The sequence below is a fragment of the Centruroides vittatus genome, unplaced genomic scaffold (assembly GCF_030686945.1).
Source record: "Centruroides vittatus isolate TY-2023 unplaced genomic scaffold, ASM3068694v2 scaffold_435, whole genome shotgun sequence".
Taxonomy (NCBI): Eukaryota; Metazoa; Arthropoda; class Arachnida; order Scorpiones; family Buthidae; genus Centruroides; species Centruroides vittatus.
Genome location: NW_027122708.1, coordinates 4,580,406 through 4,605,089, shown reverse-complemented (window position 1 = coordinate 4,605,089; position 24,684 = coordinate 4,580,406). Strand labels below are relative to the sequence as shown.

Genomic DNA, 24,684 nt, shown 5'->3' with positions numbered 1-24,684 from the left:
AATTTTTTTTTAACATTTGATATAACTAATAATTATTACTTGTATCAAATATTAAACCTTGTATTATTTTAACCTACGTATGTTTTTTGTTTTATATTTATATATATAAAAAAGAAAAACGTATATACCCTTAAAAAACAAACATATATATATGTTTCTGTTTTTTAAGGAAATTTTAATAATGTTGTACAATATTGTAGTAATAATATGTATTTTAGTCAACTGAAGAAGAGTGGAGGAGAACCCAAAACACATATTGACAAATGAATGTAAAAAGAATATAGTATTAAATAAAGTGGATGTACAGACAGTCTAATCTCTTAGAATATCACTTTGTTGTAAGTCAGAAAAGAAATATAAAATAAAGACACAGTTTCAACAAAAAGATGACAACTTTATTTTTGTAATTGTCTTCTATCTGGATTTTAACTTAAAAAGTTCTTTAAAACTTTAATACGCCAAAATTAGATCTTTAAAATAGTTGTCAGTTTAACATTTCGTTAACATTAACAAAGTTTGATGAAACACTTCAGCTTTTTAACAGGTTTATTAACTCATCTCTTAAATTTTAACAATGGCTAGTGAAGCTGGCCATTAATCTGTCAGTGACAAGTGCATAATTATGAGTTCCTCATTTAATAATTAAAACTGTTTTAATTTTTAATACCATTTTTTCTATAAATCACATAACTTATTTGAATTCTATCTTAAAACAGCAAATATTTCTGTTTTTCCAGAAATACTGTCTTGAATGACACAGTCAAAAATCACATATATATAAATTCTTTTTTCAATTTATTCTGCAATAACAATTTTTTTTTTTATTATACAGTAGAGAGTTGTTAATCCGAACCCCGGTTATCCAAATCATCGGTTATCCAAACGCTTTCCAGTCGGACTGTGTCGTGCTGAATCGAACATTTTTGATACTAGATTTACTTCTAAAATATAATTTTTATGTTTTTATATTCTTCAATATATTTATTTTGTTTGTACAAAATAAAGAAATAATTTTTAACGATACAATAGCCTCGATTATTATTATAAAAATTTTCATTAGGCTTAAAATCGACGAAAATTCAACATGAAGCGACACGCAACGGAAAAAATTTGAACATCGGATAGGTTAGTATATTTTTTCGTACATAATCAGTTATCTGAACAAATCACTTATTCCGAACAACCCCAGTCCCCAATTGATTCAGATTATACTGTATATGGCATGACAATTTAATTCCCAAAAGTGGCCATTTAATGACACTTGTGGTAATGTGGACAGAATCACATGCTTATGAATGTCTGGACATGTTTCAACTAGTATTATACATGTGCAAACTGCAGAGCAGTGTTGCCCAAACTTCTTAATTAATAGTAATTAATAGCATGGTAATGGTAATTCATTTGTAATTTGTTTGGTAATTCATTTGTTCATTTGTTTCTCACAAATAACACATACAGCAAAAGTAATTTTAACACAGGGTTCAGTCATACGAAAAATTGCTGCAAAGTTTGTCCAATTATTCCTTATGTGACTAGATTTTGGCAGATGAACAAAAATAGTAATGGCTTAAAGTTGCAACTGATCTTTCTGTAAACAAATGTGTGTTTAACAGAGTTATTATGGATGACAAAATATGGTATTTCCAGTATAACCCTGAAACAAATGATAAAGCAATAGTGGAAAGCACCAAGTTCTTTGAGACTGAAAAAACATGCATGTAATGCTCACAGTTCAAGACCATGCTTATTAAACTTTATATATTCTCACTTACAATGCCAAATATACTACACATAAGAAATTGTACTTTTAAGGAGTCGATTCCAACCCATTCTATTTTGTTTGGCATTATTTTTTAATTTGTTATTCTATTTATTTTGGGACATTTTATTTCGTTAAAGATAGACTACCACACCTCTTCCAGACTAAATTCAAAAACTAACTCATCTTACTACAACAACTGCTGGCAGCAACCTATGACATTCCCAACGAACCCCAGAATGACATCTCAGGGGGACTTCCACAGGAAGTTAGAAGAATGATCTCCCAAATTGTCATTGAATGTGCAGCAAAAAATTATAAAATTGCAAGGGTAATGACACAAATCAAAAAGGAAGATTACTAGAATAAATAATATGTTAACAATTAAGTATGTAAATAAGGTCAAGTGGGCGTATGCATGTAACATCACCCCAACCATACTTTAAAAAAAGGTGAAACTAACGACCAAACAAGATGAAGTTGAGGTGATGCTAAGGATCAAGTGAGACAGACAAAAGGCTTTCAAGTTCCAGTGATGACACAGAAGTTTCTTGGTGATGGTTAGGTGAATTAGTAAGATTTCATTGTGATATTTTGATATCTTTTCATCTTTTTGCTTGTCAGTTTTTGTGGAGATAGTTATAATTTAATTTGTAAGTCCCCAATTGTCAGAAAAATTTCATACATATTTGTTTTTGGATTTTGAGAAATTATTTTTATTATATTTTTGCAATTTATCTCTAACGTTATTTCTTGATTGTACATATTTGGGCTTTAACTAATAAATATACTTTGTTCACATTATGCATAGTAATCCTTATATCGAGTTTTCACTTTATAACACTTCCGTTCATACTGCTTGCACAAAGTCCAGGCCTGGCACTTTCAAACCCTTGTTTATGTAATGCACTGTTAGGGTAGTATCAGGGCTTTTGATTTGATCAAATAGAATTAAATAGATAAGTCATTACATACTATCTTTTGGTGTTAAATTTAATGCCAAAAGACAGTACAATTTCTTATATATAAGACCATGCTTATGTTTCTTTGATTACAAGATGCTAGTCCATCATAAATTCCTTAAACAGGAACAATCAATTAACCAACAATGCTATTTAGAAGTGTTGAAACAGAATTCTGTTTGAAAAGGAAACCTGAACTGTGACCTATTAAACAGATCATCTATCAAAACAATGTCTCAAGCCATTGTGCATTCAGTATTTGTAATTTCCTGGTTAATAAATCAATTATGAAACCTATTGACTTTGCCCTTATTATTTATGACTGTTCCCAAAAATAAAAACTACCATGAAAAAATGAGTTTTCAGACATTCCAGTATCATGTGACAAAGGAACACAAAGTATTTCAGAGAGAGTTCCAGGTGTTTCCAGAAATAACAGAAGCTGCTAATTAAATGCATAATTACAGTAAGGGATTACACTGAAGGTAATAATAACCATTACTGCACAAGTATGTGCATACTTTTTCTGTAAATTAAATTGTCATACCTTGTATAGTACACTAACATTACTTCAAAGAAATTGCATTGTTTTTAAAAAAATGCAACAAAAATCTGAATAAATAATAAAAAAAACATGCTTTAAAATTAATGTAAATAAAAAAATATAATCTCATACTTACATATAATAGGTGCTTGAGAAATATGTTGAGGGCAAAGTAGAGTTAAATTTCTAACATCCTATAGAAAAAATTGTGAATTGAAACAAATATAACAACAAAATATACATTTAATAAAAAGTAAATTAAAGAACAAATTTAATATATCTCCTTGAAGTAATTAATTTTATCAAATTACTAAAATTTTCTTTAAATTAAATTAAAGTACTTTCTTTTATAGATTTATAAATTCAATTTAAAATATTGAAAACCTTTTGTATTTAGAATATTTTAAACAACTTTGTAAAAAATCTTTACACGTTATATAGTTTATATGTCAACTTGTTTTAAATGTATTTCATTTTTATTTTTATTGTCATTTTTATAATATATAATATAATATAATATATACTATAATATAACATATAACATAATATAACATATATAAAATACTATTAAATATATATAATGATAATTTTAACATAAAAAAACTGTTTTAAATTTTAACCTTCTAATATCAATTTTTGGGTAGTTTTACTGAATGACCTGTTAATAATATTCAAATTTTCAACTATTTTAATTTCATTATTATAAAATATAGCCATATCTCATTATCTGAATCTAATATATTCCTAAAAAAATTAGAATATTGGAAATTCAGATATTGAGAGATTGTTTTTCATTATTTCTTAAGGAAAATATTGTTCCCAATCTATCCAAGTAACACCAGCCAATTTCTCCAAAAAAATGTCATTTGGAAAATATTACACTACAAAACACTTACTTTACATTTAGAGAACTCAAACTATAAAAAATTTCTTTATATATCTGTTCATAATTTTAGCATAACATTAAACGTAAGCTTCATTTATCTTACTAAGAAACAATGAGGTCATTAAAAGATATATTTGTAAGCAGTAATGCAACAAATAAATTTGTTTGGTATTAGAAATTGTGTATGAAGTGCATTTTTTTTTAACTTGCAGTAGACAGCAATAAAAATGTTATAATGATACAAAGCCTTTTATATTAAAATATTACTGTATGAAAACAGAATAATAATAAAAATAAACAAATCAAATAGTAAATATACTGTAATGATTTGTTAAGAATAAGCTCATACAATTGCACTAAATTTTGTGACAAAAATCACTAAACTGCCTAACCATAGCAAAACACAGACACAGTACCACTGAAACAAACAAACTGAAATTTTAATGACAATAATATTAATATTAATTTCATACTTTTATTAATATTCTAGTACAGAAAATGAAGAAACTTGTTTCAAAACATATTTTTATAACCAATTAAAATGTCTTTTAAATAAATCATTACTTAAATTATGATCATTAACCCCTTCGTACCCGCAATCGAAATATAATTCAAGAAATAAACACAAGAAATATAATTTATTAAATACAGATGTTTATAGTTTTTGATAATGAAAGATAATTTTGATTAAAATAAAATTCTTAAACAAATAAATAGCAATACAAATAGATAAGACTATATAAAAACATAGAATAGCTTTTAATTTATACAAATCAATAATTTTTTTAAAAAAACTGGAATATATTCTTTAAATATGTAAATTTAGTCTATAAAATATATTAACTACCACAGGAATAATTTAGCCAGATTTTTCTCATAAATTTATGACCTAATATTTTAATAAAATTTATAAATAAAATTTCATAAAAAATTATAAAAATATAAATTTTTATCACTTTCTTTGAGAACTGTTGATTTAAATTTTAATGAGAATGAAAGATTAAATATAATTGTTACCGCACTATTAATTTTAAATCTACTTAAAAAAAAATCTTTTTTCCAATGAAAAATTCCTCATATATTTAGTTCAAATAACAATTTTATTCAACAAACCATAAAAAAGTTATAGATCCAAAAGGATAACACATTATTCTTGTTTGATACTGTATACATTATTTAAGTCTACAGAGAAAACTTTTTTATAAGCTAAAACATGGGAAAAAAGTGACAAGAAGTTATCATTAACTTATTCAGCTGTAATGCTCTATAACTCTGTACTTGAAATTTTTCTACATTTTGAATAATTAAACAGTAATTATTTTACTTGCAAAAATTAGATCAAAGTCTTTAGGATGAATAATAATCATATTCAATTACATCATTTATAGAATCATATTTTTTTATTAATAGTAAAATTTGTAATTATTATTTAAGTTATTAAAAAACTAGCTTATTTTAATAATTTTAATTTAATTACCTGAAATGTTCCACAACTTGTTGCACAAGGATAATGATAAATTCGATTGCATTTTATAGCTCTGCATCGAATAGTTGCTCCATACCTTCTACAATTACTGCATCTCTGTAAATATTCATATAAAATTTTAAAATTAGATTGAAAAGTTTTGAAAACTCAGATTCTTATTCCATCAAAGACACAATAATCATGAACATTAATGAACAAATAAATCTTTAAAAATATAACTTCTAATATACAATGAAAAATTTATCAACAAAGTAGTTTATGAAGACTTAGTGTAAAATTTTTTTAACTTCTGAACATTCTATACATTTTAAAACATTAAAAATTAAGAAAAATACTTTATTTAAAATATTAGTCTAAAACATTATAAAGCTTTATAATTTATGTTTTTATAATTTATAATTTATTTATGGTTATTTATATGTGATACATTATCATATCACATATTTTAAATAGAATGGTATTAAGAAAACACACAAAGTAAATGAAATTTGGTAAATCACAATTATTTTCATTTTATTACACTTTTTTCCAGAAAATTTCAGAAATAATAAAAAAAATATACAATTTGTTTTCAGAAGGAATAATAAAAGCTCAAACAAGAAAGAAAATGTTTTTATTACATTGGAACTGTGTTTTTAAATTTTGTACATTCAAATTGAAGAAAAAATTTATAGCAAAATAAATTAGTTAGACATTTCAATATGAAGAAAAACTGATAAGTTAGAATTTAAAACAAAAATAACCATCAGATACATAAAAGACAATAGATTTTATATTAAACATTTCCCTGTACATAAAGTGAAATAAATATATTGGATATGGAATATAAAAAAAAAATAAAACTAGTAGTTTAACTATACAAGATAGAGAAATAGCCCAATTAAATAAACAAAATGCTATTCAATGATTAGCCAAATGAGATTATAACAAAATAGTTAATATAAAAAATTAAAAATAAAAAGGTCTAAATAAAAATCTAAAATTCATAAAAATTTCCATACGTGCAAGGTATATTTACACAATTGAATTCATTATTTAACAAACATAATATTAAAATGGCATCTACTTATAAGAAACTGCAGAGCAGAATTAATAATAAGAAAGTAATAAACAACAAACCAAAAAAGAAATAATACAACATAAATGATAGCATTAATGTTGTATATTCAATCTTCTGCATATACAACAAATCAGTCTATATTGGTGAAACAAAAAACTTCAAAACAGGATTAAAAAACATATCACCAATTTAAAATACAGTAGACAAAATTCAACTTTTTAGAAGAACTGTTTGGTAATATTGCAAAAAAAATAACACCAAAATTTTACATCAAGAATGCAACACACATTGTAGGAAATTCAAGGAAAGTATAGAAATATTAAAAAATAAAAATAAAATTAATTACAGCCTCAGCAAAAAAATAAATGACAATTGGTTAAACTATTGTAATAGTAAGGAAACATTACTGTAGCAATAAAAGCTCATAATTATAATATTAAAATATTATATAATGGTAATTAAAAATAAATAAATAAATAAAAATTATAACAAAATATATAGTAAATATAAAACAAATGTAAAATATAATAGAAACATAAATAAGTATATGTAAATGTATGATTGGACTTAACAATATATAAATAAGCCAATAACAATGCAATAGCAATATAACAGTACTAAAGGAATGAATTGTAACATCAAATTGTATGGTTTTCAGTATAAAGTTTTAGATTGTTTTAACAATAATTAAGTTAGTTTTAAGAATTCCACATCACTCCACAGATACATTGCCAATTAAATTATTCTTGATATATGTGATGAAGTTTAATGATATATTTACTTACAGCACAACACAATGACTGATGGATTTTTGTTAGATTTTTAATAATTATAAAATGAAGTAAGATGTTTGTAACCATTACAATTTCAGATCTTGTATGTCACTTCACAAGTAAGTCAAAACTTACTGAAAATAAATCATATGATAAAATAATAAATTTAATTTATAGAATCAACCGGTGAGTAGTAGTAAGTGCTCAAAACATATCTTGACTAAATAGACAAGCTATTGAATAAAAGATGTTGAAGAGTCATGTGTTTTCATCTTCACTACATTGTCTTTTAAAATACATAAAGAAAAGACTGTTTTTAATGCATGCAATATATTATGCATGTTATAAAAATCCAGTTAACGTCCTAAAGATGATAATTTCAACTCATACTTTTTTGGATAGGTTTTATTTGATAACCAACTTCAATTACTAACAACAGGTAAATCTAAATTATTGGATGTTGTGAAAGAAAGTTATTTTCAACCTAAAGTTTAGGATTTTTTAAAGAGCAACAGAATGCAGAGTATACTTACTCTCTTTTGACCTAATGAAGGTATACAGTAAAATTATATTTTTGAATTAAATCTCTTCCATAAAATTTCAGTTCAATGGCTAAATCTTCAATTAAGATTACTTATCCATGATTACATTTCATAGTAAAAATGCATTAGCAAAACTGACCTCTCAGATTACTTACAAACAAATGTTCTTATCCAATATACAATCTTATAATTTTTACATTTTGTTATTACTTTGAGCAAAGTAAATAAGTAAGTTTCATATGCCTTTGTATACTATATATGTTTAAAGTCATTGATGTTTTTATTGATAATTATTAATGCAGTTTACTTATAGTATACTTAATATTAATCAATGTTTACAAAATGCAATTTTCTCATCAGTTAAAAAGTTTTAGGAATAGTGTAGAATTTCTGTCTGAGATAGGGTGTCATAAATATAAATAGTTTGCACACCACTGTATGCAACCCAATGTGTAAACTAGCACATGTTTGCATGGGATTGCATTCATTTAAAGGGGTGAACATCTTTAAACTTTAACCCTTATTTTTTAAGTACAATAGAATGGTCTGCTAAAACCAGATACTTGAATTGCTCTACAATCAGAGTCAAACCCATCTTTGCTTACTAGGAGAAGAAAATTCAAAATAGAACATTTATTACAGTACCAGTTTGCTTTTTACACTTTTCAATGTGAATAATAAAATTATTATTGAAAGCAGTGTTATTTCTTGGGGGTTGTGAAGATAATTTACAGAAAATTTTACCAGAATTCATTAAAACCGAACTGGTTTAATTCTGGTAAAATTTTTATTTGCTTTATCATGTGAAAATTAATATTGTGACAATGGCATTTTACTAGGACCATGACAAAATTAACTTTAATGTTTTGTCCATGTTAATTTTAAAGCGAGTCGAATGTATAAATAAAATATTTATTTTAATTATAACAAATATTACTATGTCTTCATAGAAAAATATAATTTACATATTTCTTGACACCCACTGATGTTTCCATTCTTAGTATTACAAATTTTTCATATTTGTTGATAACTTCTTTGTGTCATATTTCTTTTCTTTCTCTTAAGAATGTTTTTTGATACAAATAAATCATTGTTCAAGATTTTATTTAATACCTTCCCACAAGTTAAGTAACATGCATACAATATTCAATTTCTCAACCATTTTAAATGAAGATATTGAATTGCAAGTTGCAAAGACAAGTTACCTGTAACTCTTCATTGCAACCTGTAATTCAATATGTTAATTTAAAATAGTAACCTGTTCGTATATTTCCACAAGTTTTTCAATATGAGATTAGTACTAACTCTATTGCAAGTATATAAAGAAAAGAGAAATAATTATGCTAATTATTAATCTTGTTTTTCAAAACACTAAAAATAAAAAGCATCAACCAAATTGATAATCTAACTTTTCAAATACCAAAATAAATTATAATTTAAATTCTATTTATATTTATCTTATTTAATTAAATGAAAGTTATCTTTTTCTTATTTTTCCAAAATATTTTCAGTATAATTCAAAAGTTTATTTTAGTTGAAAATGCAACTGTAAACTTTTTAAAATTTAGCAGTATTTTAAAATATAATCAAAATAAATAAATAAAACAAGAAAAACAATGAGATAAATAAATATAATAAATTAATTTTTACTAATTGAATAGAATTTTACAATTACCTGTAGAATTATCAAATATCTTTATTCACAAAAAGGGGATTATCCCTGTTGCAGGGGGTTGTACAAAATTGACTTGTAAATTTTCGTATTATTAAAACATTAACTAGGTTATTAAAATTTAACAGTCTTTATACGTTGGTTTTATATTATTTCGTTATTAACATAAATAAAAACAGTTATTTTAACAAACACAGTAATATAATTATACAATAATGAAGTTATATAATGTTGATATATTTTGACATACTGGCATAGATTTACAACATTTTTGTAATCTTAATGAAATAATTATACAGAGAATAGAGATCATTTTTATTTAGGTTATTGAGAGAATTTCTATAATCTTGGGATGAATCACTTTGGAGTATTCGAGGAATGTTGAAAGAATCACGTACATTAGAGAGATTTTGACATTTCTGAAGTAAGTGTTCAATTGAGAAGTTATCGAATTTGCACCATGGGCAATGATTGTTTGATAGGTCAATATAGAAATTATTGATATAAAGGGAATATTTATTTAGACGTAATTGTGAAATTAGCCTTTTCACGTTGAAGTTAATTGATTTTATCATATAAGGTTGTACAGAAGGTATTTGTAAAATTTTTAAGTACCAGGGATGATAGGTATTGTGATTTAGGCTATTTTGATCCATATTTATAGATTGAGCGATAGCTGATTCCATTAACATAGTATATCCAAATTTCCAGTCCTGAATATTATCTTTGAATAGAAGATCTGATACTCCAAAAGAATTTAGTATTTTATTTAGTTTAGTTTGCCAGAGTTGTATTGTAGTTGATTTTTTACTGCCTTTGATTATTTCGTGGTGCAGAAAGGTAATATTACTGTCAGATTTGAATTTTAAACGATAGTAGAATTTAATGATACGTTTTAAGAACAATGGATAAGAGCAGATACGGTTAGTTTCGTGGCGAATTGCGTAGCCTGGGACAGTTCTTTCTAAGTGAAAAAGTTTGCGAAGAAAGTAGATGTGAAATTTTTCTAATTTATATATATAATCGAGACCCCATATTGGGGATGCGTAATATATGATTGATTACCTGTAAAATTATTAAATTATTCTGAAATTATTATTATAAATTCTCACCTGAGACAATCCATGGCTTGCAGCTACATCTACATTGGTGAGTGTATATTCTTCTGTTTGACTTACATCTTCAGACCATACAGCACAACAGTGATGTGCAAATACATGTCCTACAAAAAATAATGCACAATTTTAACAAATGAAATATATATGAAGCATAATTATTTCAAATATAAAATGTATGTAAACACAGTTTTCAACTCAATGTCATAATTATTTAATTCAGTTTTTTTAACATAAAAATAATGGAAAATATTTTATGAATAATATTTTACAATAATAAAATAAGTTTTAATCTATAGATTATATACAAAAATATTATATTAAAGAAAAGATATAAGGAAAAATTATATTACATAGTTTGTAATGATATGCTTCAATTTTTATATTTAAATTCCCTCTTCAAAAACTATTTCTCTTACAATGGCAACAGGGAAACAGAAGACTCAATGCTATCAATTTCTTATTTCTAAATACTTTAATGGTTATTGAAAAAATGATCTAACTGGTAAAAGTATTTGCAAAAATTTATTTTTATAATCAAGAAATGATTTTAAATTTTGCAGTATTAATAACCACAAAACACCTATAATATGATTTTAAAAAATTTACATTTTTGAATACAAAATAATTTTTCTTTAATTGAAACAAAACAATTTGTGTTTAATTATTATCTTATTTAAAATTTAAATACTTTTGTAACTAATATGTACAGTACTTATAATTTTAATGTTTTCTGAACTTAAATTCTTATTATTTTTATAATTGCAACATTCAATAATTTTTATGCTCATTTTAAATGCAAAAATTCACAAAATTTTATCTTTTAGACATTTATTTAATACCTGTAGATTCAAATATAGCACTTGGATCAGGTTCTTCAGGAAAACCAACAACTTCTAATTCATCCATTGGTCCAGGTTGTATTCTAAACAAATCATTCAAACCATAGAGACTAGAACGACGATGCATTTTTCCTCTTTCCCTGTGTAATTACAAGAAAAAATTATTAACAACAATAATAACAGAAATGTAATTATATAAAAATTCTAAAATATTACAATAATATGTTTGAAAGATCATAACAAAATTTGAATGTTAATCACAATACATTATTTTCTCTTATTACAATTACTATTCAAATTTTTAAATTAAAAAACATTAATAAATAAAATACTAACTAACAGAAAAATCAAATTTCTTTTAAATCTTGCTATAAAACACTGAACTTTGAAATGCTGAAATTGCCTTATTTCCTGGGCAAGTTCTGTGTACTTGCTGATTTTTTTCAGTGCATGTGTTTTGTACATGGTGAGTGTTTGGAATGGATATGTCTATAATGTATGTGATTTTATTGTGTTTGTCAATGAGTGTGATGTCTGGTTTGTTCTGGTAATTTGTTTTATCTGTGATATGGCTCTGTCATAGTATATTTTGTGTGTGTCATTTTCTAACACTGCCAGTGGGGTATATTTGTAGTATATTTTACAACAATGTTTGGGTGTTTAATAATCTGTGTTTGTGTGCAAGCTCTTGGTGTATTATATTTGCTATTTGATTATGCCTAAGTAAATAATAATAATAATATTATTATTATATACCTTCCAAATTTAGTAGAACTTTTTTGTCTTCTTAATGGTAACACTTTTGGAGATCTTTCAATCTGTGGTGTACCACTGTCACTTTCACTTGATTCACGGCGAGATTTTATATCTTTTTTAAATGGATTAAATCCTGGAGATGGTTCAAATCGAGTCAATTCTCCCTGACCTAAACAACTATTTTCACCTAAATTACAAAATGCACAAACTTTTCCTGGCCTGTAAAAAAATATATAGTAATAAATATTTTAATCCTGAAATAAATTACAGTTAGAAAATTTAAATAAAATTTTAATTAATATGAAATTTGTAATTCAAAAATTCAAAAAAGTAAAATAATAAAGCTTTAAATTATTCTCTTAAAAATTTTTCTAATATTTTTATTTGATTTTTTTGTATTAGTAATAATTTCTTTCTGATTTCTTTAATAGTTTTACAGTAAATTTAGCACTGCATTATTCATGCTAAATAATATATTGTAAGAATCTTCAAACTTTTTGAGAAAAGAGACACATAGCAATTTATAAAATGTAATGCATATATGACATAATGAAGTATCATTTAATTGTGCATCATTAATAAGTCACACAATCTTTTCAACTGTGCAGTAGTAGCTAAACAATGAATATGAGTTGCCTAGCAAAGCAGTTTTAATACAGCAGGATAAGCAAACCAATGAGATAACCGATTTGAAACAGATTATGTCAATTGTTTGTTTATCCTGCTGTATGAAAGCCACTTGACTAGGCAACACACTCAATGCCTTCTGTAGGCTCAAAAAATTTGTAAAATTTTTCAATATATATAATTGCTACCTGTTAAATATACATGTATATCAAATACAAATATGTCACATTAACCATGAATAGCTTTGCAGATAATATTTAGAACGTAACACTAACATTCTAAATATTATCTGCAAAGCTATACAAGGTTTGTTGGATGGATTTGATACATGGATATCATTTGATAATAACAAAAATATGTAAAATAAATTTAAAAACTTCATTATAAAAATATGACTCAAAAGTGTAGGTAAGTAATTCCATAATTCACTAATAAACAGATAAACATTTGTCATTTCTATTTTAACTTATAATTGTCCATATAATAAATACCATATAATGACAAGCACAAACTTGAATTTTTATATTACTGTGTCAATACATATCATGATAATGAATGACAAATATATGCATCTTATTCAGTATCACTTTCTGATTAAATTATTATAACCATTTTAATAATTCCTATATTCCCATTTTATATATTTTGCTTTGTTCTAAATAAAAATAAATAAATAAATATATTTTTAAGTTCATATTTAGGTCTGAGCAACAAATATTTTCATTTAAAATAGTTTAAAATCAAATCATCTTATAATTTAAAAAACTGGGTAATACATTTCTATAAATAAATAATCAATAATACTCATATATTTAATATTTTCAATATGTTTTTTTGAAATATGATATTGTTTGGACTTCTTTGTAACAAAATTTTAATTACTTTATTTGTCATTCATAATTCAGATTGAAAATTAAAGAAAGTTTTCTTTTCATTGGAAGTAAACAGTACATACAGTAAAATACTTTTTTTAAATGAAATTGAAATAAATCTGTGATTTTCATCTTAAAATTAAATACAATATTTATGAAAAAAAAACTCAGTATTTCATTTTTTATTATGATATATAAAAAGACTGATTTTTAAAATACTCATAACTTATACTTCTCTTACGAGACTTATCTTTTATTTTTCAAAGCATTTTAAAATATACAAAGGCAAAAATTATATGTATTTATAAATGCAAACTATTTTTTAAAATACATTTAATTTGTATTTTCAATAATTTATTTATAATTAATTACACAAGTGGCAAAATTAAAATAATGAGTACAAATGATAAGCTCAACTAAATCTCTGTTGAACATCAAGATCAAAACATGACAACTGTCCCCAACTGTCATTTTTGACCTTGCCATTCAACCAGTCATTGATTTTGATTGCAGTTTTGCCTCCCACATGTTTCCACTTCAATTGCATTTAAAATTAAATTATAGAATTATATATACTGTTGCAGATAAAAGTTCCACATTTTGATTACTTATAAGTCTAAATGATTAATTCATACTTCATTATAGAACACGTAAATAAAAGCTCATTTGTCTATTCTTGTGATCATCAGTACTAATTGACTAATTTAAAATTATCATGAAATAACAATTCTAATACTGTTAATATTGTTAACTCATGATTATTTTAAATTTTCAACAAAAACAGCAAATTAATGGTGAAAATTTTTGCTGATTATTAAAAATTAAATATATAAAATTTTATATTCAGTTACCTTGCAAAATTTTTATTTTATTAAACAAACACAAATTCAAACCCAAAATAAGTAATGGCAAATAGTGTCAATAAGGAAAATATTTTATAGAAATTATTACGTACATTTGATGTAGAAAATTAATAAAATAAATGAATGTTACTTTATAATTTTATAACTCAACTGTTAAAATATTTAAATTTTGATACTACATCTAACATAAAATATAGTTTAAAGGCATATGTATATTTCTGTTGTTTTTATTCACACATAATTATTATTATTTTTTTTATCAATGAAATCTGATTTGCTGCATATTCAAATCATACAATTTTTTCATACTGATGATAAAAATGCACTTCCTAAAACAATTTTTGTTAAATTTAACATAATTCCCACTTTCTTTCTGTCTGAAAAATTAAGTACTTTTAAGGATTTTTAAGCACTTATCTCAAAATCTTCAAAAAACAAGCATGTCCAAAATGTAGTAGCCTTTTTTGTTTTTGTTTTAAATCCTATTGAACACTTGACTATACACAATTTTTCATATTATAAGCATAAAAGAAATTATTTTAGTTATTATTTTATTTTATTTACTCCATACAAGATTTCTCCTAGAGGAGAAGGGGTTAATATATTTAATGACATTCACAATAAAGTTATATTTTTTCCAAACTGTTTCTACAGAATCTGTGATAGAAAACAATCCATGTATCATGTCTCCAGTAGAAATACAAATATCACAACAATCTTCAGTTGAACAAAAAAAAAAACAAATTTTTCACGATTAAATAAATAATGATTCAAAGTAGCATTCCCCTGCATACAATAAAGACATTTATCAGAAGAAATAAAATTAACTTCAAATTTCCTCCAAATTAAACAAAATTTATTTAAACGTATCTGGGAAATCATTTTCTTAACTACATAAGGCAATTGTTAAAATAAGCAAAAGATTATTACTTATCAAAAAATGAAAAATTTTATTTATCATTAAAAAAAATTGTGCAGGTTAAAAGTTTAGTCTAAATCTTATAATTTAAGATTTTCCTATTAAAAAAAACTACAAGAACGTAATATTTCTATTTAAGTATTATGACTATGTGACTAAAAGCATTAAAAAATATTACAAAGTATATTTTAAAATACTGTAATTGACTACAAAATAAAATATTTTAGACCTTTAATCTTATATTTTGTCTTCAACTACAGTATTTTTAAAATATATTTTGTAATATTTTAAGATGTTCCATCCTAGATTTTTTAAATCTAAGATGAAACATCTTTTAAAATCTATGATGAAAAATTTTTTAAATCTAGGAAGCAACATTTTAGATTTTTAAATTTTTTAAAACTAACAACAGTGTTTTTCAACAGCACTAAGGTATTTTTGATGCAATCTGTTGTAATTGTTTTTTATTTTTACTGTCTGATAAAAGCGGTTTGATTGACACATGAATTTTACTTCTCTGGTTTTTCTCAGCTTCTTCAATAAGGTTGTTGTTGACAACATAAACATGCAAAATAAATAATTTTATAATAAAAAAATGATTTAAAAATTTGGGTAAGATGCTTCCATCACTCATTGATAGTTATCAGAAGAAAACAAAATCAAAAATTAATTGTCTTTTCTTCTCTTTTTCTTCATTTTTTCATCCTCTTCCATGAAAGATAAGAGACATATTTGTCTGGCTTCAGAGGAAATTAATTATAGCTATTTATTAATTTTTATGTCAGCTATATTAATTTACGATTTCTAACATAATCAATAATGATTCTTTGTGCAATGAAAGCAATGCAATTTTCAATTTCTAAAGTTTCTCACAATGTTTTCCTTAACTCCTCAACTTATCCCACTTATCTCTACAAAAGAAACAAATTACTAAAGTGATGGCCATTGATTGTTCTGTTATCTGGTTTCTGATTATTCAGCAATAGATTATTTTGTAACTTTTGCATATGTTTTTTTTATGGATTGCTCATAAATAATTAAGCAATTATAAGGACTTTTTTTATACATATTTTTGTGAAAATATGCAATTTTAAGCACCACAAAGAATTTAAGCACTTTTAAGAATTTTTAAGAACCATGGGGACCTTGATTAACAAATGTCTTAAGAAAACTATTCATAGCTATTATTTTTGTAAATAAAACTGTAATATAACAGTACTATTAGTAGAGCTAATTTAGAGAACTGAAATCAATCAATCTGGATAAAAGCAAATATAATTTATTCATTAGAAACATTAGAAATTTTATTTGTCAAAAACAATATTAATAAAATTAAACAATTTATTAACTAATCCTTTTTCAATTAAAACAAATCTAGATTTTAATCTTTTAAAAAAAAACTCTTACTTAATTTTACAAGATATTACATTCTTGTTTAAAAAATAAGAGAAAAAATTTATGAATTTGTGCTAATATTTAAAATCATTTAATTTAATAATTTTGTACCAACCAAGATCATGAAATATGTAAAAATAGGTTTAACTGATTATCTGATTATCTTAATTGAATATAGTAAACTAATTAAATATATATATGTTATGGACAAAGTGATTAATACTGGCGTTATGAATAATGATCAACAAAATCGGGCATTGTAATAAATTAATAAATTTCAATAATTTATCAAACTGACCAGTCATTATGAATACTGCTATCATCTAGTCAGGCAAAGTGATGATAATACGTTGAGGAGTGATCATCCAACACGCTAGCCAATCAGAACTTACATCTTAGTTGCAGATGCATATTGCATTTAGTACTGAATTTTAAATCTATGCAACCAGTAGTTAATCTTTTTTTTTTGACAAAAGTAACGATCATGGAGGAATCATTAAGTGATATGAATAATCACTTCAACAACCGATTAAATAGCAGAAAAAGGTGAGAACAATCAAATTTTTACAAAATCAGCGTATTTGTCAATGATACAAAAAGTGAAAGAGTCAAAAATGGAAGTTACTTCTAAGTTACTAGAAGAATATCAGTTAATAGAACTTTGAAATAATTAAAAAAAAAATAAATATTTCTAAATGAAATAAGTGGAGTTTTTTTTAATCAAATTTAAAATTCGGTACTAAACACAATACGCACACACAACTGAGTGCGGATTAGCTAGCGTATGTCGAATGATCATTCCTCAACTTATTATTATCACTTTGCCTGACTAGGTGATAGCAGTATTCATAATAACCGGTCAATTTGATAAATTAATCAATATTTATCACACTGCGCACCCTTTTGGTCATTATTCATAATGACCGATTAATCACTTTGTCCATAACATATATATTTAATTATATATATAATTAAAAGAAAACTAATTATAATAAATTTTTACAATGTATAATTATTTTAATGAAGAAGTTATAATTTATCAAATTTCACTGATAAAATTATATTCTTTACTATGTATTTTAATGTAAAACAAACAAACTTTACCATTGTTCTTGATTACTTTCTTCATGCATTGTTCTTCTCAAAACAGAGTAGGCTGTTTGCGGATCATCTATTTCCCCTTAAAAAATGTTCTGTGTTAATATTTCACAAAAATAATAAATTAAATCTCATATATATATAAAATCAAAATCACATTTGTCTGTTCAAGTATATCTTGAGAATAACTGAACCAATTTCTATGAAACTTTGTATAGCTATTCAGGTTAGTCCTGGGAAGGATATAAGCTGATTTCCATTTCCAAAATCATTCAATTTTATAAGCTTTGATAGAATTATTATATTGTTTGCAACAGTAAATAGTTACCATCTAGTTACCAAATAGTTCCTTCTTATCATGCTCTTTGCATGAATAAAAATTTTTTGTTTTGTCCAGAGGCTGGTGATGTGAAATGAACCTTAAAATTAAAATACAATAGGCTAATGCTGTGATCATTGATAAGTGAAAGTGGAAATCAATGGAATCATATTTCATTTGATTGATCAGACTGTCATTTGAGCAAGGTACATGCAGTGGTGAAAGTATGGCCATTAGCATTTTTACCATTATCAGACTGAGTACAATTCTTTCAATGTAAAATTTTTTTCAGTTGTATCACACTGCACTAATTTTTAGTTTATTATATTTTTGTGTTTTCTGAACTGAATTTTGAACATTTACTCATGTGTATGTATAGTATACACATGATTAAAGTGTATGTATATCCAGAGTCTTGTGTTCGCCACAAAAGTCTCTGGATATACATACACTGACAGGCAAAATTATTAGACACACCCCTCACTCTAATTTGGGCAGAGTTGTTAGTAACACATGGTGGACTTAACAGCAATAATTATCATATAAAAGACATGCTCAATATCAAGAGAACTGTATATCAGTAAAATTAGCCTAAACATGAGTAAGACAAAGATTTAAACATCTTTGATTGAGACATGATTGTGAGTACAAAAAAGAGCTGGTTCCAGTATTTTGGAACCAGCTCTTTCAGGTGTTCAGAGAATGACAGCTGGCCAAAAAATGTTGAGCAATAAGCACAACTGTGAACAGAAAAAGCTTGTGGATCAAAGAGGTAACAGGCAACTAGCACAAATCATTCCTGGCAGCAGAATGGCAACATGACAGAGTGCAGCTCAGTACAGTGCAGGTGCAGCAACAAGTGTATCCAAATGCACAACATGCTGGTCCTTGTCTTTGAATTGGTTTTAATAGCAGATCATCATCAAGGATGCCTTTTCTATCACAGAAAAACAGAAAAGCATGCCTGCTGTGGACCCAAGGGCATCAAACTGAACACTTGATAAGTGGAAAAGGGTCATTTAATCTGACAAATTTCAATTCCTTCTCCACCATGTTGATGGCATCAACAGCATGAGTCTTGCCAACTGACAACCCTACTAGTTGGTGAACTTGGAATAATGGACCGATGAATATTCCCCTGGGACACCCTTGGTCCCCTAATACTTCTAGAAACACCTCTTAATACCATGGGCTACTTCAACATTACTGCTGACCAGGTGTACCCATTTATGGTTACAGTGTTCCCTGATGCAGATGGGCATTTTCAGCAGGGTAATGCACCCTGTCACTGTGCTTGATTGGTCTCTGATTGGTCTCAGATTGGTCTGAGTTATGTTCATTGATTCAATGAACATAACTCAGAGTTCCACTTGCTTCACTAGCTAGCTTAGTCACCTGATCTCAACTCCATTGAGCATTTGTGGGTCAAGATGGAATGATCCATTTGAAGCCTAGAAATACCACCATCCAATATGAACCAAATAGGAGCAGCTATTATGTCAGCATGGGCCAATATTCCTGCACAACAGTTCCAACACCTTAGAGCAGGGGTGGCCAACAAGTCGATCGACCAAAATTGGTTTGGCGATCGACCGGTCGATCGCCAAATCAATTTTGGTCGATCGCTAGCAATGTCTTGACTTAATGTATTATATTTGTAACCGAATGCAACTGTATGCATGCAGTTATGACTCGACTCATAAGCAGTGAGTGCACTTCGTACTGAAACACAGTGTATAAACATAGTATGTATTTCACACTCCCCCTCCCCACTTAGACTATGCCTATGACAACAAGTTGATCGCGACACATTTTTACGATAAAAAGTAGATCTTATGTGCACAAAAGTTGGCCACCCCTGCCTTAGAGAATTTATGCCTAGAATAATTACAGTTGTGATAAAAGCTAGATAGGACTAATGTTATTAGTATGGTGTCTATAATAATTTGGCCATGCAGTGCATGTATAAATAAGTTAATTTTATCAGTATGTGACATCTATAATTAAAATGTGCAGATAGATTGAAATGGATGGGGCAGGGAAGCTTAGAATTATTGCATTTTGTCTCAAAATGAGTGATCATCATCATAACGTCAAATAAATTTCTAGAAGAGAATAATGAATTGACACATTCAATATGAAATTTTGTTGAAATATCTTGGAAAGTTCCAAAAGTAGAAAAGAAAAGAAAATTTAAAATTTTAATTGCAAATTTTGTTGACCTGAAAAATTTAATTTAGAACTACAAAGAATGACTATTAGTTCTAACTTCAATTCTAATGTCAATTAGCTGTCATTATTTTTCAAACACTAAACAAACTTTGATTTTATCACTGACTGATTCAGTGGTGTAATTCCAAGCAAAAAATCCAACAGACTGAATTCTCTCATTTTTCCACTACACAGTTACATCATGTCAAAAAAAGGTCACTGATATGTCTTAAATTTGTTTGAACATGCCAAACCTGTGTGTATTGTGATTCTAGACATATATTAACTTTACTTAATATATGACTTTCCCAAGTTGCTTAACATATCTTCATTCTAAATTATGTAATATTTTTATATATAATTTGCCATATTTTTATATCCCAATTAAAATCTGATAGCATCATTTTTTTATTAATGATGTCAGGCTTGGTTTATATATAATTAGAAAAATATAGTAAAAGATATTAGTATTGGATCATATCATATATTATCTGTATGATATGAGTATTAGTATTTATGAATAATTTTTCAATTTTTCTGATATCAATAAATATTTATATGTAAATATCAGGAAAATTTCAGTTTTGGATTTTTGTAGTCAGGAATTTGTATCAGGTTTCAACAACAGAAATTAGTTGATTTATAAAAAATTTTAAAGAGCTATTTTAAGTTTTAGATTAAAGTAATTCAATACACATGTAATAACAACTTTAAAAACATTATCTAGTTTGCATTATTACTAGTACTGTATTTTATCATATCAATTATTAACTTTAATTTTTAATTACCTATATCTAACGGATGATTTCGATGAATATCCCCAACAAATAACTGTGCTGCTTCAGATGACGCACATAAATCATATCCTTTATCCTCATGCAATGCAGATTCTGAAAGATGATAACCACCTCTTGATTCAAAGACAGCAATTGATTGATTTGAAGTTGACGAGATTGGTATAATTGCTCTATGAGTTGTTTTACGAGTTCTCATTCTTGGTCTACCAGGAAATCTATGCCAATTTATATAATTCTTAATTAATAATATTCAAAACTATATTATTAAATGAATTATTTAATTATCTATAAAAAATTTAAATGATTTCTGAATATATTATAATTATTGGCTTTGGTTCTTTCACAGAGAAACATGTTGATACAAATCTTAACAAATCATTTATGCAAGAGAAAGCTTTATTTCATATGTAGTCTCCTTTTGCATAAAAGCAAAGTTAAAATATACTTATTATAATTACATTTGAAAATATAGTAACAACAAAACAATTTAACTTAGATAAACAAATTCTATATTTTAATAATATAAATTTATTGTTTTTGAAGCAGAAATCACACACTAAATTGCATTAATAGAAATAATTTACACTTTAAAGTAATTAAATGCTAATGATCAATGAAATTAAATTTTATTTTGAAATTCTTATACTAAAAAACGTAAGAAATTAAAATATACTAATAGACACTAAATTTGTCAAGTTTATTCCATATGATACAAAACAAGACTGTAATAAAACTTAAAACAATTATTTCAGAGACAAGTGCACTTAAAACTCTAGAATTTAATGAATCTTTTTTATAAATTAATGACTTGTTTTACAACTTTTTTACAAATACACAAAAAAAGGATACTAAATTATAGAATTTCTAGTGTCTTTGAATATGTAAATATTTTCATTTTATCTATATTCCTAAAAATACTTTAAATTAATTAAATGACTTTTAACTTATTTAATTTTTCTATTTATATTTAAAAATTGAAATATTTTTGAACATTTAAAAAAAAATTATAGAACCTTTTGGATTTTAACACACATTTATTTAAGTTTTGGATTTTAACACACATTTATTTAAGTTTTAAATATTTGAATTATATATATATATTTGATATAAAAATATATTTGAATTATTTTTTAAACTTCCTTTAGATCTATTATATATTAAATTTTTCAATATCATCAATATAATACATAATAATATCAATATAAAATTTATATTAAATAATTAAAAATACTAAATCTTAAAGCCAAATAATTTCAAGATTAAATCAGGCTACATTACCAATACTATTAATAATTAAATACAGAGGCCTAGAGGTAAGTGTTAGATGCCATCTCTTTTTAAATTTAATAATTATAATTAAATTAATATTATGAATATAAAATATTAATTATAAAATTTAATGAGAGATGGTGCCTGATGCATCCCTCCAGGCCAAATTACTCTGTATTTAATTATTAATAGCAGTAGTAATGAAGCCCAATTTAATCCAGCAATTGTTTGGCTTTAACATAATTATCAGGCTTTGAGATGTTTATATATGAATACTAAATCTACTGAATTTATAAAGATTTGAAAATTTTAAATTTCAAAAAAATAAATGTGTCTTAGCATTAATGTATCTTTATTATTAATAAATTATAATAATGAAAGAGCATATATAAAATATTGAAGATGTATATAAAACTGCTAACTTTTCAAATAATTATTTTGTCTCTAATCTAACATCACGTAAAATTATAAAATCTTATAATTCATAAAAAATTACATTCACATAAAATTTTTAATATATGTTATTGCAGTAGAAATACTCAATAATGCCAAAAAATGTAACATCTTCAACATGATAAAATGAGAATTTTAATATCAATTTTGTATCTCCTAACTTAATCATTCAATAAACTTTTTAATAATGAAAAGTATATTACACACCTATTTAAACAAATTCAGTATTGTTAAACAGAAACAAAACATTCCAGTCTCACAATAAACAAACAATATTCTATAAAAATAAAATTTATTTCTTTATATTACTGTAATTTCTTGCAATTAACCTACAAGTTATGTGTTTTAAAGCCTATTTGAAAGTAAGTACTGGTTATGAGCTGCTTTGAATTATCTGACAATTTTAAATTACAATTATGAGCTGACCTAACAGCTTTTCCTTTATCTAACCTTACCAAAAGTGTCTTTAAAGGTCATGAAAAAACTCTTTTATGTACCACTCATATTCATCTGCTGTCATGATTTCTCTAGAGGCTGCCAAAGATATATACAGTATATATCTTTGGCAGAATTAAAGGCAACTTATATATATATATACATTACCTTTACTTCCCTCCTGTTTTTCATACATCAATTCACACATTTTAATTGATATATTAAACTCTATTATTAAACTTGTATTTTGAAAGCTGATAAATTTCCAGTGATTACCTACTTTTTTATAAAAAGACTCTTAGAGAATGATTTAATAACCAATTGTTAATTTTATCATATGTTAGTTCTTTACAGTGAATATGAACTGACTAAATGATCAACTTTCAAACAATTGTCAATTGATATTGTAGAGTCTATATGCAACTTCTTAGAAAAATGAACAATGACGACATTAACAGCAACTACTTTATTTACTTTACACTTATTTACTCTACATTTGATAGAGCAATCATTTTCATAATCATACTCACTGCATTACCACCCAATATTATCATTTGTATTTAATTTTCTTCTATTTTTCTTTAATTTCTAGTTTTTTCATTTATGTTTTTAAAGTTTATTTTAGAGAGAGATAGCATTTACTATATTTATTGTCTGTCCAACAAAAGATGAACTTTTCAAAATCATTTTTGATGAGTGGTTAATCAATCATGTTGATTAAGACACATAACTCAATAATTATAATGCCAATAGACTATAAATACTTGCTCTCTTTTCAGTGACAAGATATAAATTTTGATGATTAAAATAATTATACATGTTACAGTAAAAACTTGTTTTTAGTGAAAATACGTTTTAACTAGTTGAAACTAGTTTTTACTGGATGTCATTGTTAAAACTAGAATTTACTGCTAGTCAAAAATGAATTTGAGTTAAAACTAGTTTTAACTAGACAAAACAGGTTTTAACAATGACATCCAGTAAAAACTAGTTTCAACTAGTTAAAATGCATTTTCACTAAAAACAGGT

General features: G+C 25.3%; 1 protein-coding gene across 11 annotated transcripts in view; it reads right to left on the bottom strand.

Moving 5' to 3' along the window:
• Positions 1-24,684, bottom strand: part of LOC136989019 (histone-lysine N-methyltransferase 2C-like) — a 293,266-nt gene that overhangs the window by 251,981 nt on the left and 16,601 nt on the right. For all 11 annotated transcript variants that reach the window (XM_067287031.1, XM_067287037.1, XM_067287034.1 and 8 more), the window contains exons 4-10: positions 21,490-21,713; positions 18,178-18,253; positions 12,398-12,616; positions 11,642-11,781; positions 10,797-10,906; positions 5,629-5,733; positions 3,402-3,459 (exon numbers count right to left, since the gene is read on the bottom strand). In XM_067287031.1, coding sequence (XP_067143132.1) covers positions 3,402-3,459; positions 5,629-5,733; positions 10,797-10,906; positions 11,642-11,781; positions 12,398-12,616; positions 18,178-18,253; positions 21,490-21,713 — 932 coding nt within the window. The remainder of the gene's footprint in view (positions 1-3,401; positions 3,460-5,628; positions 5,734-10,796; positions 10,907-11,641; positions 11,782-12,397; positions 12,617-18,177; positions 18,254-21,489; positions 21,714-24,684) is intronic.